The following is a 19,206-nucleotide window of genomic DNA, read 5'->3' on the forward strand; positions in this document are numbered from 1 at the left end:
GCGGCAGTGATAGGGGAGTGTCTATGTAACTAGCTGGGTGGGAGGAGCTATAAACTAGATGGGCATTGTTAGCGGCAGTGATAGGGGAGTGTCTATGTAACTAGCTGGTGAGAGGAGCTATAAACTAGCTGGGCGTTGTTAGTGGTGGTGCTGGAGCTGTGGCATAGGAAGTACTTCACACAGGATGTAAAACCAGAGATTTGTTTGTGTTACACTCGCGATCTGTGTCTGCCACTCAACTCTCTATACGTCTGTCTTTCTGTTTATGTGTGAACAGGAGCTTAGTTCATATTATCTCACCTCAGGTTCAGAACTATAGGGGTTACACCCTTTCTCTCCTTGCTCTGTCTGCTGCTGTCCAACTGCTGAATAATTAGTTCATCAGCTCTCCTCTAAATACATACAGTCAGGTCCATAAATATTGGGACATCGACACAATTCTAACATTTTTGGCTCTATACACCACCACAATGGATTTGAAATTAAACAAACAACATGTGTTTTAACTGCAGACTGTCAGCTTTAATTTGAGGGTATTTACATCCAAATCAGGTGAACGGTGTAGGAATTATAACCGTTTGCATATGTGCCTCCCACTTGTTAAGGAACCAAAAGTAATGGGACAGAATAATAACCATAAATCAAACTTTCATTTTTTAATACTTGGTTGCAAATCCGTTGCATTCAATTACAGCCTGAAGTCTGGAACGCATAGACATCACCAGACGCTGGGTTTCATCCCTGGTGATGCTCTGCCAGGCCTCTACTGCACCTGTCTTCAGTTCCTGCTTGTTCTTGCGGCATTTTCCCTTCAGTTTTGTCTTCAGCAAGTGAAATGCATGCTCAATCGGATTCAGGTCAGGTGATTGACTTGGCCATTGCATAACATTCCACTTCTTTCCCTTAAAAAACTCTTTGGTCGCTTTTCAAGTATGCTTTGGGTCACTGTCCATCTGCACTGTGAAGTGCCGTCCAATGAGTTCTGAAGCATTTGGCTGAATATGAGCAGATAATATTGCCCAAAACTCTTCAGAATTCATCCTGCTGCTTTTGTCAGCAGTCAAATCATCAATAAATACAAGAGAACCCGTTCCATTGGCAGCCATACATGCCCATGCCATGACACTACCACCATCATGCTTCACTGATGAGGTGGTATGCTTAGGATCATAAGCAGTTCCATGCCTTCTCCATACTCTTGTCTTCCCATCATGGTACAAGTTGATCTTGGTCTCATCTGTCCATAGGATGTAGTTCCAGAACTCTGAAGGCTTTTTTAGATGTCGTTTGGCAAACTCTAATATGACCTTCCTGTTTTTGAGGCTTACCTATGGTTTACATCTTGTGGTGAACCCTCTGTATTCACTCTGGTGAAGTCTTCTCTTGATTGTTGACTTTGACACACATACACCTACCTCCTGGAGAGTGTTCTTGATCTGGCCAACTGTTGTGAAGGGTGTTTTCTTCACCAGGGAAAGAATTCTTCGGTCATCCACCACAGTTGTTTTTCATGGTCTTTTCCGGGTCTTTTGGTGTTGCTTAGCTCACTGGTGCGTTTCTTCTTTTTAAGAATATTCCAAACAGTTGTTTTGGCCATGCCTAATGTTTTTGCTATCTCTCTGATGGGTTTGTTTTGTTTTTTCAGCCTAATGATGGCTTGCTTCACTGATAGTGACAGCTCTTTGGATCTCATCTTGAGAGTTAACAGCAACAGATTCCAAATGCAAATAGCACACTTGAAATGAACTCTGGACCTTTTATCTGCTCATTGTAATTGGGATAATGAGGGAATAACACACACCTGGCCATAGAACATCTGAGAAGCCAATTGTCCCATTACTTTTGGTTACTTAACAAGTGCGAGGCACATATGCAAACTGTTGTAATTCCTACACCGTTCACCTGATTTGGATGTAAATACCCTCAAATTAAAGCGGACAGTCTGCAGTTAAAGCACATCTTGTTCGTTTCATTTCAAATCCATTGTGGTGGTGGTGTATAGAGCCAAAAATGTTAGCATTGTGTCGATGTCCCAATATTTATGGACCTGACTGTACATGTCTCTCTCACTCTTTGCCTGATCAATACAAGTCCTTCTAGGTTCTGCTAGACTGCTTTATCTTGCTATCTCAGCTATAATCTGTTTACCTGTCAGTATACTGACAGTTGCCTTCCTGGACTGACCTCAGCCTGGTCCTGAGGACAAGTTAGCTTGATTCCTCTGGTACTCTGGGGTATGCAGCTCTGGTGTCCATGATCCCAGTGGATCTACATCCACAGATTGTAACAGTTTACATAGTGAAACCTGCTGGTGAGCTGACCCTGTAAAAAATTATATGCGAGGGCCTGCTGCTGAGCTGACCCTCTAAAACATTAGGAGCGAGGGACTGCTGGTGAGCTGATGCTCTAAAACATTATATGCGAGTGCCTGCTGGTGAGCTGCTGCTCTAAAACATTATATGAGAGTGCTTGCTGGTGAGCTGACGCTCTAAAACATTATATGCGAGGGCCTGCAGTTGAGCTGGCCCTGTAAAACATTATATGCGAGGGCCTGCAGTTGAGCTGACCCTCTTAAACATTAGGGGCGAGGGCCTGCTGGTGAGCTGACGCTCTAAAACATTATGTGCGAGTGCCTGCTGGTGAGCTGACGCTCTAAAACATTATATGCGAGTGCCTGCTGGTGAGCTGACGCTTTAAAACATTATATGTGAGGGCCTGCATGTGAGCTGACCCTGTAAAACATTATATGCGAGGGCCTGCTGCTGAGCTGACCCTCTAAAACATTAGGGGCTAGGGCCTGCTGGTGAGCTGACCCTCTAAAAGATTAGGGGCGAGGGCCTGCTGTTGAGCTGACCTTGTAAAACATTATATGCAAGGGCCTGCTGCTGAGCTGACCCTCTAAAACATTAGGGGCAAGGGCCTGCTGCTGAGCTGACTCTAAAACATTAGGGGCGAGGGCCTGCTGGTGAGCTGACGCTCTAAAACATTATATGCGAGTGCCTGCTGGTGAGCTGACGCTCTAAAACATTAAATGTGAGTGCCTGCTGGTGAGCTGATGCGCTAAAACATTAAATGCCAGGGCCTGCAGTTGAGCTGACCCTCTAAAACATTATATGCGAGGGCCTGCTGCTGAGTTGACCTTCTAAAACATTAGGGGCGAGGGCCTGCTGGTGAGCTGACCCTGTAAAACATTATATGCGAGGGCCTGCTGCTGAGCTGACCCTCTTAAACATTAGGGGCGAGGGCCTGCTGGTGAGCTGATGCTGTAAAACATTATATGCGAGTGCATGCTGTTCAGTTGACCCTATAAAAAAATTTAGTTGAGGGCCTGCAGTTGAGCTGACCCTATTAAAAAAAATTGAGTGGAGGGAATATATACAATCTGGATGAGGAGTAGGAGGAGGAGAAAACGAGATTCAACCATATACTCTTTTTTTTTGTGGTGGAAAAGGTGCACGGGAATACACTACAGTAGACTGAGTACATTATAAATGTTCAGCTTGGACACTCAGTAGTCCACTGTCTGCTGTGTATTCCTTCACCATCTTCCAAAACGTTTCCCTCCTTGTACCACTAGGCCGCGCTTCAGGGTGAGGTTGATGGTGGGGTGTGTTGCCCTGCCTTTGTTGGAACTGCTGTGTGTTCCCCTTGTCTCCCTTCCTCAGTTGCCTAAGGAAGTACGGACTCTACCGCCAGCATTGTCAGATGGAAAATTTTGAAGCAATCTCTCAACAAGTACCTTCTGGTATTGCACCGTTTTACTCATCCTCTCCACCACAGGAATGAGAGATGAGAAGTTCTCGTTGTAGTGGAGGTTGAGAAGGGTGAACACCCAGTAATCTGTGTTATCTAAAATGCGTATAACATGAGTGTCGCTGGAAAGGCAGCCTAACATGAAGTCAGCCATGTATGCCAGAGTACCAACAGGCAAGACGTCGATGTCGACATCAGGATGACTCTCCATCTCCTCATCCTCCTCCTCTTCTGCCCATCCACGCTGAACAGATGGAATTAAAGTTCCATGGGTACTACCCTCTGTAGCAGAGTCAACTGTCTCCAGCTCCTCCTCCCCCCGCCTCTTCATGGTCCAATTCGCGCTGAGAAGACGAACTGAGGGTGGGCTGGCTATCACCCTGTGTAATGTCCTCCCCCATTTCTTTGTCTGCCACATTCAGAGCGTCGTCCTTAATTGTGAGCAGCAATTGTTTGAGTAGACACAGCAGTGGGATGGTTACGCTGATTATAGCGCTATCGCCACTAACCATCTATGTGGATTCATCAAAGTTTTTTAAAACCTCACAGAGGTCTGACATCAATGCCCACTCCTCGCTTGTGAATAGTGGCAGTTGACTCGAAAGGCGACAACCATGTTGCATCTGGTATTCCACAACTGCCCTCTGCTGCTCACAAAGCCTGGCCAACATATGGAACGTAGAGTTCCAGCATGTGCTCACATCGCACAACAGTCGGTGTGCTGGAAGCCGTAAGCGCTGCTGCAGCGTTGACAGACTGGCTGAAGCTATGGACGACTTGTGGAAATGGTCACACACGCGGCGCGCCTTGACTAGTATATCTGGCAAATTGGGGTAGGTTTTGATAAACCACTAAGTTTAAGACATGGGCTAGGCATGGGATGTGTGTCAGGTTGCAGAGCTCCAAAGTCGCCACCAAGTTACGGCCATTGTCAGACACAACCATGCCTGGTTGTAGGTTGAGTGGCGAGAGCCACAGTTCAGTCTGGTCCCTTATACCCTGCCACAGCTCTGCTGTGGTGTGCTGTTTGTCCCCTAAACAGATCAACTTCAGCACGGCCTGTTGACGCTTACCCACAGTAGTGCTACACTGCTTCCAGCTAGCGACTGATGGCTGACTGCTGCTGGAGGTGGAAGTGGAGGAGGAGGTGGCGGAGGAGGGGAAGTGGGGGTTGGAGCCAGTAACATAGCTGCTTGCGGAGACCCTGATGGACGTAGGGCCTGCAATCCTGGGCGTAGATATAACCTGTGTCATCCCAGGGTACGACTCACTCCTGGCCTCCACAACATTCACCCAGTGTGCGGTCAGGTAAATGTAGCACTTGTCCATGTGTCTGTGGTTAAGTGGACCTTTCCAGATCTGACAGTTCCTTTTTTTTGTGTTTACACAGGACCAGATAAAACAGAAAATACAAATCCTCAGAGAAAAAGAAGCATTTTCTCTCGGATAGACTTGCCTGAATACACCTGGACTATTAATTTATGAAAATAAATAAAATCAAGTTATGGTACTCTTTAAACTCTATGCACAAAACGTAATTTCAATACCTGTCCAGCCAGCCCAGTGCTGTAGATATTACCAATAAGCCCACCATTCTGAGCATCCAAGATCATGTCCAAAAGAGCTCCAACAGTGAACTTCACGGTTCCAAAAGTATCTGCAGGAACATCTTTCATCTCAAGCACACAAGTAAATCCCATCACTGCCACAGCTGCCGTATCTAAGAATAGAAATGTTCATTTCTTTTGACTGGATTTTAGTTCTTAAGTTCTTTATTTTCCAGGTCAGTACCAATACGGGTATACCACATATGTATACTTTTCCTTACATTGTAATACTGAAAAAAAACACGTTTTATTGTTTCTTGTCATCGCCGTATTCTGACCCCCATAAATTTTATAGTTATTTCTATGGATGTGTGTGAGGGCCAGGCTTGAGAAATACTCCAGCATGGGTCAAAGTGCCACAGATATTTGGTCGATAAACAGTGGCGTAGCTATAGGGGGTACAGAGGTAGCAGTCGCTTTCGGGCCCAGGAGCCTGAGGGGGCCCAAAGACCCTTGTGGTGCATAAGAAGACACCGGTATTTTGGAAAGTGCATGCTGGTCAAGTTACACCTCTGGCTGGAGGGAAGGAGTTAGGTCAAGAATTTGGCATGGGGGGGAGGTGCCGTTTAAATTTTTGCCTCAGGATGCATGAAGGCTATGTGCTTCCCTGCCTCTGGCCACAAAGCACTGGGGGAAGGGGGGCCCAAGCTGAACTCTTGCCTCTGTCGATAAAGGATGCTGGAGTCTGAGGAGTGCTGCAATTTACTTTGACTCTGGAAAGGGCAATATGGCATAGAGCAATACCTTGGTATGCTTCTGTTTCTATAAAATCTAATTCTGGAGGGTGCAGGGAGTAGCTTTATGCCCCTTTTTAACTTTGAACACCTTTAGCTATCTGGCACCACTTTTTGTGAATTGTGATGCATAAACCATTGACCTACACACCAGTTTTTGAACTGAGACATCTTCAGGTCTTAAAAATAAGTGAAATATTTATGTAATGACTCACCTACAGAAAATGTGTGCCCAGATGGGTTTGTAGGGATAGCTTTTGCCAAAGCGCATGCTGTCGTAATTGCTGAAGGTTGGGACATCACACACAGAGCTAGCACATCAAGACCGACTTGGTACCAGGTCGTAAGAGGGGAACCACTGATTTCTGTAATAAAGTCATATTGAATTCTGGCATATTTCAGACGTGAGCTATTCACAGACACAAATGTTATCCTTATGTATAGTTTTCATAAAATTATATGATCTTCCAACACAACATGGCTCCAGTTATAGGAAGAAATCACCAATTAATCAACCTTCCACTTTCTAATTAAAAAAAAGGAAGGACTGGGCATCAAAACAGGCTTGGGTACCCTATAGAGCACCTTAGGCACTTTGCTACTGGTGGTCCAAGCTCACAGATCCCACTGATTTGATCTCTGAAATGTTACGTTATCAAAATGGAAGCATCTGAGTCCTTAAAAATGTTCTTAAAAGGCATCTGTCAGCAGATTTGTACCTATGAAACTGACTGATCTGTTGCATGTTTGTTGGCAGCTGAAGGCACCTGTGTTGGTCCCATCTTCATATCTTCTCTTGCGGAGAAAAATGATGTTTCAATATATGCAAATGAGCTTCTAACAATTTGGGTGTTGTCATTACACCTAGAACTTCAGCTCTCTCTGCAATGTCCAATCCACTTGACAGGGCCACGCAGAGAAAATATCATCATGCTTACCTGGCCCTGTCAATCAAAGTGGCAAGGACACGGCAATTACAGAGAGAGCAGAGCCACTAGGTGTAACCGTTGCTCCTAGAGGATGATTTGCATATATAAAAAAATCTTTTTTCTCAGCAACGTGGGCACATATGAACATGGGTCCAACACAGATGAGGCATCAGGGGACATCTGTACAGACAACATAATACTTTTCATAGCATAACCACAATTTAGGTCAGGCTCATATTAATGTTAAGTGACAGCACATTATACCATAAACAGTTGCAAAAGGGTGGATATCATAAAAGACATAGGACCAGATTCAGAGGTTAACCCTTTCCTGACACATCGATTTTCCTTTTTGCATTTTCATTTTTCGCTCCCTGCCTTCTCAGAACTTTTTAATTTTTTCTTCCACATACCCATATGAGGGCTTGTTTTTTGAGGGACACGTTGTACTTTCTAATGACACCATTTAATTTAGCATGCAATGTAGAGGGAAGCTGGAAATTTTTTTTCCAAATGAGGTGGAATTCCGCCACAGTTTTATGGGTTTTGTTTTGACTGTGTTCATTATGCAGTAAAACTGACTTGTGCTCATCATTCTCCAGGTCAGTACAAATACGGGGATACCACATATGTATACTTTTTCTTACATTTTAAAACTGAAAAAAACTTTTATGGTAATTTTTTCTTGTCATCGCTGAATTCTGAACCCCATAACTTTTTTATAGTTATGTCTATGGAGATGTGTGAGGGCAAATTTTTTGCAAGATCTTTAGTTTTTGTTAATACCAATCTGGGGTATGTAAAACTTTTCAATCACTTTTTATTCAGTTTTTTTGGGAAGCGAAGTGATGAAAAAATGGTGAATCGGCCATTTTTTTCCCGTACAGGCATTTTTGCACTTGGCAATGCCCATGATGTTATTTTTTTATAGTTTATTCATTTTTATTTTGATTATGGGGGGAAAGGCAGTGATTTGAATTTTAAGATTTTTTTTATATTTTTCAAAACTTTGTTTCTTTTTTTGTACGTCCCCAAGTGAACTCCAACTTGCAATCATCACATTTCAGTTTGTATAGAATAATGGAAATTCATCCATTATCCTATACAGAAATAGATGTATTACAGTTTAGTGCTGCCACCTGCTGGTCTAAACTGTAATATACAAGAATTGAGTCTGGAAGCCTCATACAAGCTGAAGCCTTTAATTGAAAATGAATGGGGACAAAACTTTTTCCTCAATTTTTGAGATCCTCTGCCGAATCTCAAAACCAGAATGGAAAACGCAAAAGTGAAAGGAGCCTTATCCTCTGGATAGGTCATGAATATCAGATCGGCGAGGGCCCGACTGCCTGTACCCCTGACAATAAGCTGCTTTAATAGAACACAGGGCTCAAACGAGCGCTGCCTACTCTTCACTTTAAGTCGCAACTGCAGCGGTGAGCAGGTGAAATTATTATTTTGCCATTGTATTCACTTAAATGGGATGGCTCCTTCCTATCCACTTCAACAGGAAGGAATCATCCCATTGAAATGAATGGGATGGCAGGGTTGTAATTACACCTGCTCACCGCTGGAGAGGAGAAAGCAGCGCTCATACAAGTGATGCAATCTCTTCAAACAACTGATTGGCGTGCGTGCCGGGAGTAGGGCCCATGCCATTCTGATATTCATGACCTATCCTGGGGATAGGTCATCAATATAAAAAAGCACACAACTCCTTTAAACTCAGACACCATGTTTAACATGGCAGGTTTTCTTTAATGGAGAAGTTTAGAAACCCTAAACTGCAAACTATGGGGTTGTTTATTTACTACATTAGGCATATTTCAGGCACAGATTGTGGTGCAATGGTTAGTTGCCCACCAATCTGCGACTTTTCCCCACTCGTGCCAGGTCTAAAAAATTGGGCGTGGCATGGGCGGGGAAGGAAAGACGTCGGAAAGTCTGTCTCATTCATCCTTTTCTATGCCTGTTTTAGGCGTGGAAACATTTAGTAAGAAAGCAAGGGAGCTGGCTTTCATTTACACTGGGCCTAGATGTGCCAAAGTTATGTAGAGGCTTGCGCGTTTTTATCTTAACTTCAGCCGATCCACCTCCAGATATAGGGGTTATTATCTAAAACACTGGTCTTAATAAATTAACCCCCTATGTTTGCATATATTATCTTAATATAGAAGGAGAGAAGATGCAGATGGTAAAAGGGGAATGAAGCAGAAGACAGACATGTAATTGTTCAAGTCACACAGCTTCACACATGGAAAAGACTACTGCTTCAGAGAGAGCAAATTATTCCTTTACAGAAATGATGAAGAGGGATGGCAGGGAGGCCACAATATGCAGGTTACACACTACATTTATATCTCTACTACATCTAATACAGTGCAGAGACTGTGATATTTGTAATGACAGTTATGCTGTAAATTGCTTTCATTTCTTCCTTAGTTGTACAAAATAGTTGGAAGCTGGATCTACAGATGTCATGAGATGTTCTAGGTTCTAAATAAAAAATGTAGTTGTCTACATCTTAAAACTTACTAATACTGTCAATTTCTTCCTGAGTCTTGGTCTTGAGAAGATTAACAAGGTCAGTATTACAATTAGGAAGTTCAGTTGGGTCAGAGCACGAGGACTGCAGCGCAAGGACATAAAGTGCAACTTTTCCTGAGGAGAAGGGTTGATCTGGAAAGAACATGGAAACAAAAATGAGTAAAAACTGAATCAGCTATTCTACTTAGGCTACATGCACACAAAAGTTGTTTGTTTCCGGGTCCATTCCGTTTTTTTTGCGGATAGGATGCGGACCCATTCATTTCAAAGGGTCCGCAAAAAATGCGGACAGCACACCGTGTGCTGTCCGCATCAGTATGTCCATTCCGTAGCCCCGCAAAAAAAATAGAACATGTCCTATTCTTGTCCGTTTTAGGCATTGTTATAATGGATCCGCAAAAAAAACGGATGGCAAACGGATGTCATCCGTTTTTTTGGTGAATCTGCAATTTGCGGACCGCAAAACACATACGGTCGCGTGCATGTGGCCTTAAGAAGTCTAAAATCCTGGAATATTTCTTTAAGGAAGAAGGTGTAAACTGCAATCATGCCTAGTGGGTCTCTATATAGGTGTTACTAGTACTGCTATATTTATCACAATGTAAAACAATTGTAAAAAAGAAAAGTAAAAAAGAAAAACAAGTGAAAAGGTGTCAAACATGATTGAGCAGTGAAGCGGTTAAACGTATTTAAAGGCAATCATATGCCTACAGTATGTGCAATCTGACCACAAACCATTCGCTTTCACAATTATGTACAGCCAGAAAGGTATTTCTTTGTTCTTTCTACACTTCCTTAAACTGGATTACCTTGAGGCGGATCTGTCAGCTGCAAATGCTTCCATGTAAAGATAATATATTACACATACAGAATCACTATCTGTCAAAACAGCACAAAGCAATGTGAATTCAGAAAATGCCTTTGCAAAATGTTTCTGTGCCTTATCAGCTGATAGAACGGACCTGTACCTATAATATGCAACGCCTATATAGGGCAGTATATTCAGATAACAGATCTGCTTTAATATACATTCTGTACCAGCACTGATTGCACTTCTAGAATAATTTGATCCATAATCCAGTATGTTGCAATATGGGTGTGTAATTGCATGTTACATATATTGTAATATCAGCACTATGCCTGTGCATGTACGCTGTACATGCAAAGACGTGCTAATCATCAAAAATACTTCCACCATATCTAAGAATAAAAGGATAAAGAAAATCACTAAGGAATTAAAATAATGTTTGTGTTTTGGTTGTTCACATAAAACTTCCTTAAAAGTGGAATGTAATCCTAAAACAAAAAACTAAGAAAAGCAATAAATTATTTCATATTTTACTATTTACTGTTTCATTTTTATTTTATTAATCTTATTATTTAGTTTTTATATGTTCCTTTTGAGGTCAGATAATCATATAGATCAGTTGGATCCTCTGACCTAAAATTATGGATATGTAACTTGTAATATGTAAAGAAGATTTTTCCATTTTACTATAAAATGTTACTTTTTCCATAAGGTAAAAAACATTTTATGTATTGTTTGTTAAGAAGAATTTGTTATAATGGTCAGCCTAGTGGTAACATAATAGTAATAGCAGTGAATGTAGCAGCAACTGAAATCATCTTTTATCATTATTTTTTAATCTATTATCATCATTATTCATACAAAATGTATTTTTATACAACATTGTAACTACAGTATATAGTGCATTATTTTTTACTTATTCTAAATATGAGACTATTATAATACCTTCATATACTAACGAAGCCTAAAACTTGAAATACTTCCATTCAAGTGAAATCACAGACATTCATTTGAGGGTCTAAATCCATTAGAAATGGACTCACTTTGGTTGATCTTTTGAGCAGCATCTTCTTTTAGCTGTTTTACCAGCAAGTGTTTAGTGGTGATGTCTGTGACCTTTCCTAAGTTCAGTGCCAGAAGAACACTAGGATCGGGAGTGACACATGGCCCCACACTGTTTGCCATGCTAATTGCCAAGCTGGAGACAGCAGACTTCTGTGTATCAGACACATCTATTAAAAGACCGGAAGACTTGTTAGAAGATCCTATAATTAAATCAGACGTGGTCCAGAGGTCCACCAGGTTCCTTATTGTATTATGCTTACGGCAGATGGCATCAGCCCAGCAGGAATAGATGAGGCTGATAAACCCAGCACATACGATGATGGCTTGCTTCATCCTGATACAGTCATGCAGAAATGACACTTTCTTTCTTTCTTCCTCCTCCTTATACATAAGCTGCATTTGGCATTCATCCATGGGTTGAATGTTTACATACACTTTCCTCACCAGGCACAGAAAATTCCTTGTTGTTTGCTACATATTAATATATCAAATGATTTGTACAGATCTTCCTGGTGCCAGGCACAGCTATGCTCTTCCTGGTGCCAGAGAGTCGTGAACTATTCACAAAAAGGTACAGTAGAAAACATTACATCTAATGTAATAATCTGATGTAATACAAACGCATAATTCAGAGTGAAGCTCTAGATCCATGCTCACCATCCACTCCACTTCTCAAAAAATCAGCCAAGGCCAGGTCATTACAAATCACAGAAGTGGCGTACATACAAGAAAGGAGAAAAGATCAAAATGGGCTCCCATTTGGGTGCAGGATTTTGCCACCCAGGACCAAAGAGTCTAATGTTTGTTTCACCCCCATGCCCTTTCCATGACCTTTTAACCAATTCTTCAACTACAGTTCCTCCAAAAAAGAGATAAAACCAAACAGAGCTGTTTCTCTGCAAGGGCTCAATATGGCCACTCAGGTATGCATATCTTTGAGCCATGGTAAAGGTAATGTAGATAAAGTGATTAGAGTTTTAAGGATTCTGATGAAGACTATAAAGTAGGTTGGGTGTTTTTTTAAATGCTAATTTTTCTGGCCATAGGTTGCCCAACACTGGTTCTAATCTGTGAAATGTCATGCAGCATTTGTCAATAGTTTTTTATTTAATCTACGCAAAGTCTCTGGCCCAAAATTGAATTTACTTTAAAGGGGTTCTCTTTTCATTAATACTTAATCACACCACTGATGCCACCATCTCTGCTGTACTCACACATTTACTGTTATGCAGCCAAACAGGAAGACAAGAGAAAACAGCTGGTTGGGACTTAAAAAGAAGAGCACACAACCTGTGTGAGTGAAGCGCAGATGGTACTAAGGAGGTGTAAGTTTTAACATTTTCTTCCGCAGGTTAAAAAAAGCATGAATTTTTTAAAAGCCCAGAGAAAGCCTTTAAACAGGGCCATTCTAGAGATTTCCCAAAATCATCTACTAGGACATGGCTGAAGATTGCGCTTAGTATGTCAAAGCAACAGAACCATCATGAGCCACTTGACAATGACAATTTAATGACAACACAATGACAATTTAATAACTCTTGTCTCAGGTGTAGCTTAAGTGGTAATTTCAACTCCTCTATTTAGTCTGGTCTCATCCATCATGCTATGCGGTTTATAGCTTCTTTCTGGTTTTGGAAGTGCTGGTGTTTGATTCTCCTCTGAGTTCATGCTCGTCCGTGTACTTTGGAGTTAAGTGTCTTTTTTTTATTTCTAGTTTGTTGCATTTCCTTATCTTTTGGTATTAGGCCAGAGGGAGCCTCTCGGTTCTTCAGATGGGAAGGAACAGGTCACCTTTTGTCCTGACACTATTTCCAGGGCACTTTAGGGTCAGTTAGGGCTCTAGGTTCCTGCGTATGAACATTCCTACCATCAAGGTCTGTTCATACTGATAGTAGTCAGGGCTCGGTTAAAGGATTCACTAGATGGTGACCTTTCCCCTTTCCCTAGTTTCCAGGCCTAGTACCTTTTCCCTTCCCTCCTGTGTTCGGTGTGGAGTTTACCACCCACACCGCACCGTGACATTATCAACCGCCACAAACCATAATTTTTGTTTGTGTCAGTGAGGCAATAGGTCCAATCCCTGCACTGGGTAGACAATTGCAGGGTCTGTCTATAGAAGTAACTGACCTCCACACGCAGATTCAGGGATCACAGGCTGCTGGTGCCAGTAGTAGTTACCAGGCCTGTCCTGAACCTAAGGTTGCACTTCTGGACAGATTTTCGGGAGGAAGCAATAATTTGATTAGCAAATTCCATCAAGAAAAATGCAGCGGGCACTGCTAAGTGTGTATAACATCTAATAGACCCTTGGAAGCACAAGACAAATAGCGACAAACAGTGGTGCTCTGCTCCACAAAATATAGAGACTTGAGGGTTAGAGGAATAAATAGCGGCACTCACCGTTATGTCAACTCCGCAGCTTTATTTAAGATAAAAAAGGTCGGGCACAGGCACTGCACAAAAAGGTCAGGCTCCAGCAATTTCAGCCCTTGCTGCATCTGCACGTGTGAAATTCAAGCGTTATATACTGCTGTCATATTCTGTTAGCAAAAAAAACACCCCTTTTGGACAAAATACTTAAGATTGCAGCCTTTGCTGCATCTGTTATTGTTAAAAACAAGCTTGAAATACTTCAATAATTTTCTGGCTTTGAAAAAACACCCATTTTTGGCAATAACCTTCATCTTGGGCCTCTGCCGCATTAGTCAGTGTGCAATTTAAGCTAGAAATAAAGCTATAATTTTTTGGGTTTTAAAAAACACCCTTTTGGGGCAAAATACCCAATTTTACAGCCCTTGCTGCATCTGCACGTGTGAAATTCAAGCGTTATATACAGCTGTCATATTCTGTTAGTAAAAAAACACCCTATTTGGGCAAAATACTTAAGGTTGCAGCCTTTGCTGCATCTGTTATTGTTAAAAACAAGCTTAAAATACTTCAATTCTGCTATTAGAAAAACACCCATTTTGGGCAAAAATCTTTAATTGCGGCCTAGTCTACATCTGTACGTGTGAGACACATTATTTAGATACTATTGTTCTATTATGCTATAAAAAAAACACCCATTTAGGGCTAAAAACAAAATTTTGCAGCCTTTGCTACATATGTCATTGTGAGATACACCCTTCAGATACTGTTGTTCTATTCTGCTATTAAAAAAACACCCATTTTGGGCAAAAATCTTAAATTGCGGCCTAGTTTGCATTTGTACATGTGAGATACACCATTTAGATACTGTGGTTCTATTCTGCTATTAAAAAAACACCCAGCTAGGGGGAAAAAATAAAATTTTCAGCCTTTGCTGCATATGTCATTGTGAGATACACCCTTTAGATAGTGTTGTTCTATTCTGCTATAAAAAAAAAAACCACCCATTTAGGGAGAAAAAAAAAAAATTCAGCCTTTGCTGCAAATGTCATTGTGAGGCAAGTGATTTAGTTACTGTTTTAGTTACTGTTACATGATTTAGTTACTGTTGTTCTATTCTGCTATTAAAAAAACACCCATTTAGGGCAAAATAAATAATTGTGCAGCCTTTGCTGCATATGTCATTGTGAAATACACCCTTTAGATACTGTTGTTCTATTCTGCTATTAGAAAAACACCCATTTTGGGCAAAAATCTTAAATTGCTTCCTAGTCTGCATCTGTACATATGAGATACACCCTTTAGATAGTGTTGTTCTATTCTGCTATTAAAAAAACACCCATTTAGGGCAAGATCCTAAATTTGAGAAATATAAGGAGAGCGTCAAATAAGGGACATGGCCCCGGTCGTGGTGCTGCTGGTGGAGCTCCTGTTGCAGGGAGAGGACGTGGTCGATCTGTGCCAGCTACACGCACAAGTGAAACACCTTCCTCAGGTGCGAGTAAGCGACAGAACCTGCAGCGGTATTTGGTCGGGCCTAATGCGGCTCTACGAATGGTGAGGCCAGAACAAGTACAGACGATAGTAGATTGGGCTGCTGACAGTGCCTCCAGTTCCTTCACATTGTCTCCCACTCAGTCTCCTGCTGAAAGATCAGAGTTGGCACCTGCAGCCGATGTCCTTCAGTCTTTCACCTCAACCCCTTGCAAATCAGCCAAGCAGTCTAAGCCCCAAGTCATGCAGCAATCTCTTCTGCTTTGTGATGACCCTGTTAGCAGGGTTTCCCAGGGCCATCCACCTAGCCCTGCCCCAGAAGTGGAAGAGATTGAGTGCACCGATGCCCAACCAATTATGTTTCAAGATGAGTACATGGGAGGACCATCGCAGCACGTCTCGGATGACAGGTGCCAACTGCTGGGGCTTTAGAAAGTGTGCAGACCGACAAGGAGGGCAGGGGTGAAGACTGGGTAGAAGATGATGTGGAGGACGATGAGGTCCTCGACCCCACATGGAATCAAGGTCATGCGAGTGACCTGTGTAGTTCGGAGGAAGAGGCGGTGGTCGCACAGAGTCACCAGAACAGCAGAAGAGGGAGCAAGGTGCAAAAGCGGAGCGCCGTCCCCTAGACAGTACGCCTGCTACTGCCTACCGCAGCAAGGGACCGAGCACACCAAATCCAGCTCCAAGAAATTCCCTGGCGTGGCAGTTCTTCAGACAATGTGCTGACGACAAGACACGAGTGGTTTGCCCGCTGTGCAATCAGAGCCTGAAGTGAGGCATAAACGTTCTCAACCTGAGCACAACCTGCATGATCAGGCATCTAAGTGCAAAGCACGAGCTGCAGTGGAGTAGACACCTCAAAAACAAAGAAAGGTCTCTAGCTCCTCCTGCTTCCTCTTCTGCTCTAGTCTCAGTCTCTTCATCCACCTCTGGAGTGACAGTGCCACCTGCCACTCCGCAAGCAGAGGATCTGCCAGCAACACCACCATCTGGGTCACCAAGCATCTCCACAATGTCCCACGGAAGCGTTTAGATCTCCATCTCCCAAACACTGGAGCAGAAGAGGAAGTACCCCCCTACCCACCCACGATTCCTGGCCCTGAATGCCAGCATTTCAAAATTACTGGACTTTAAAATGCTGTCATTCCGTCTGGTGGAGACGGAGAGTTTTAAAAGCCTTATGGCGGTGGCTGTCCCACAGTACGTCGTGCCCAGCCGCCACTATTTTTCCAGGTCTGCCATCCCTTCCCTGCACAACCAAATGGGGGACAAAATCAGATGTGCACTGCGCAACGTCATCTGTGGCAAGGTGCACATCACTACGGATACGTGGACCAGTAAGCACGGTCAGGGACGTTATATCTCCATAACAGCACACTAGGTAAATGCAGTGGCGGCTGGGCCTGAGGCGGATAGCAGTTTGCCGCATGTCCTTCCACCATCAAGGATTGCAGGGCGCTTCAGTTTGCCTCCTGTTGCTTCCTCCTCCTACTCCGCTTCCTAATCCTCTACCGGCTCCTCATCCTGTCAGCGTAACACCTTCACCACCAACTTCAGTACAGCCAGGGGTAAACGACAGCAGGCAGTTTTAAAACTTATCTGTTTGGGGGACAAACCCCACACCGTGCAGGAGCTGTGGATGGGCCTTGAAATACAGACCGATGAGTGGTTGGTGCCAGTGAGCCTCAAGCCCGGCCTGGTGGTGTGCGATAATGGGCAAAATCTCATAGCAGCTCTGGGACTAGTAGGTTTGACGCACATCCACAAGTGGATCCGAGGGTGGGTTTCTGCACCTAAAAACGCCAGGTACACAATTGTCCAGCCAGGGCACACATCTGGAGGATGACGAGGAGGAGATGGAGGAGGAGGAACCATGTTCACAGCAGGGTGGCACCCAGGTCAGCTCATGGCCATCACTGGTGCAAGGCTGGGGGGATACAGAGGACACAGACGATACACCTCCCACAGAGGACAGCTCTTCATTGCCTCTGGGCAGCCTGGCACACATGAGCAATTACATTCTGCAGTGTCTCCGCAACGACCGCCGAGTTGCCCACATTCTAACTTGTGCTCATTACTGGGTGGCCATGCTCTTGGATCCCCGTTACAAGGACAACGTACCGTCCTTAATTCCCTAACTGTAATCTGATCGTAAGATGTGCGAGTACAAGCGCACGCTGGTAGACGCGCTGCTGGTGGCATTCCCACCTGACAGCGGGGGCACAGTGGAAGCACAAGGCGATAGCAGAGGTGGAGAAAGAGGTTGCCAATGCAGCTGGGGCACCACCAGCACCTCAGAAGGCAGGGTTAGCATGGTTGAAATGTGGAAAAGGTTTGTCAGCACGCCATAACAACCAGCACCACCAGCTAATATGGAACGTCTTAGCAGGAGGCAGCATTTCACCAACATGGTGGAGCAGTATGTGTGCACACGCCTACACGTACTGAATGACGGGTCTGCCCCCTTCAACTTCTGGGTCTCCAAATTGGGCACATGGCCTGAGCTTGCCCTTTACGCCTTGGAGGTGCTGGCCTGCCCTGCAGCCAGTGTATTATCTGAACGTGTGTTTAGCGCGGCAGGGGGCGTTATCACAGACAAGCTGACGTTCATTGAAAGAACCAGGCATGGATCCCACAGGACTTGTCCCTACCTTGTGCAGAATAGACATGTATACCGGCCTTAACCAGCCATTGTTATACTACAGCGCAATTGTTCATTCTTGTATTTTGGATATTTCACACTCTTTTGGAGTGTACCCTAATAAAAAAAATTATAATTAAAACCAAAAACCAGTGTTGGCTACCTCGTCCTCCTCCACCGTTGTTTCCACCTACACCGCTACGTCCACCACCTCCTCAAACTCCTACTCCATATGGACCTCCACTTCATAAATCAAGTTTTTTTATTTGTACGTATTTTATTTTATTTAATGTCATTTCACTAATTTGTCTGTTAAATTTTCGGGTGCAATTCCCCAATTTTTGCGTGTGATATTCCACTGCTATACCTAGTATACACTGCGTGCAGAATTATTAGGCAAATGAGTATTTTGGCCACATCATCCTCTTTATGCATGTTGTCTTACTCCAAGCTGTATAGGCTCGAAAGCCTACTACCAATTAAGCATATTAGGTGATGTGCATCTCTGTAATGAGAAGGGGTGTGGTCTAATGACATCAACACCCTATATTAGGTGTGCATAATTATTAGGCAACTTCCTTTCCTTTGGCAAAATGGGTCAAAAGAAGGACTTGACAGGCTCAGAAAAGTCAAAAATAGTGAGATATCTTGCAGAGGGATGCAGCACTCTTAAAATTGCAAAGCTTCTGAAGTGTGATCATCCAACAATCAAGCGTTTCATTCAAAATAGTCAACAGGGTCGCAAGAAGCGTGTGGAAAAACCAAGGCGCAAAATAACTGCCCATGAACTGAGAAAAGTCAAGCGTGCAGCTGCCAAGATGCCACTTGCCACCAGTTTGGCCATATTTCAGAGCTGCAACATCACTGGAGTGCCCAAAAGCACAAGGTGTGCAATACTCAGAGACATGGCCAAGGTAAGAAAGGCTGAAAGACGACCACCACTGAACAAGACACACAAGCTGAAACGTCAAGACTGGGCCAAGAAATATCTCAAGACTGATTTTTCTAAGGTTTTATGGACTGATGAAATGAGAGTGAGTCTTGATGGGCCAGATGGATGGGCCCGTGGCTGGATTGGTAAAGGGCAGAGAGCTCCAGTCCGACTCAGACGCCAGCAAGGTGGAGGTGGAGTACTGGTTTGGGCTGGTATCATCAAAGATGAGCTTGTGGGGCCTTTTCGGGTTGAGGATGGAGTCAAGCTCAACTCCCAGTCCTACTGCCAGTTTCTGGAAGACACCTTCTTCAAGCAGTGGTA

The 19,206-nt window shown here is 43.4% G+C and overlaps 1 protein-coding gene across 1 annotated transcript in view; it reads right to left on the bottom strand.

The window, feature by feature from the left end:
• LOC121003057 (cobalamin binding intrinsic factor-like) overlaps nt 1–11,828 on the bottom strand; it is a 40,782-nt gene extending 28,954 nt beyond the window's left edge. The window contains exons 1-5 of the mRNA XM_040434611.1: nt 11,704–11,828; nt 11,422–11,610; nt 9,559–9,702; nt 6,310–6,459; nt 5,301–5,473 (exon numbers count right to left, since the gene is read on the bottom strand). Of these exons, the coding sequence (XP_040290545.1) occupies nt 5,301–5,473; nt 6,310–6,459; nt 9,559–9,702; nt 11,422–11,610; nt 11,704–11,776 (729 nt within the window). The 5' untranslated portion in view covers nt 11,777–11,828. The remainder of the gene's footprint in view (nt 1–5,300; nt 5,474–6,309; nt 6,460–9,558; nt 9,703–11,421; nt 11,611–11,703) is intronic.
• Nucleotides 11,829–19,206: the final 7,378 nt, after the last annotated feature.

Source organism: Bufo bufo, chromosome 6, assembly GCF_905171765.1.
Source record: "Bufo bufo chromosome 6, aBufBuf1.1, whole genome shotgun sequence".
NCBI lineage: Eukaryota > Metazoa > Chordata > Amphibia > Anura > Bufonidae > Bufo > Bufo bufo.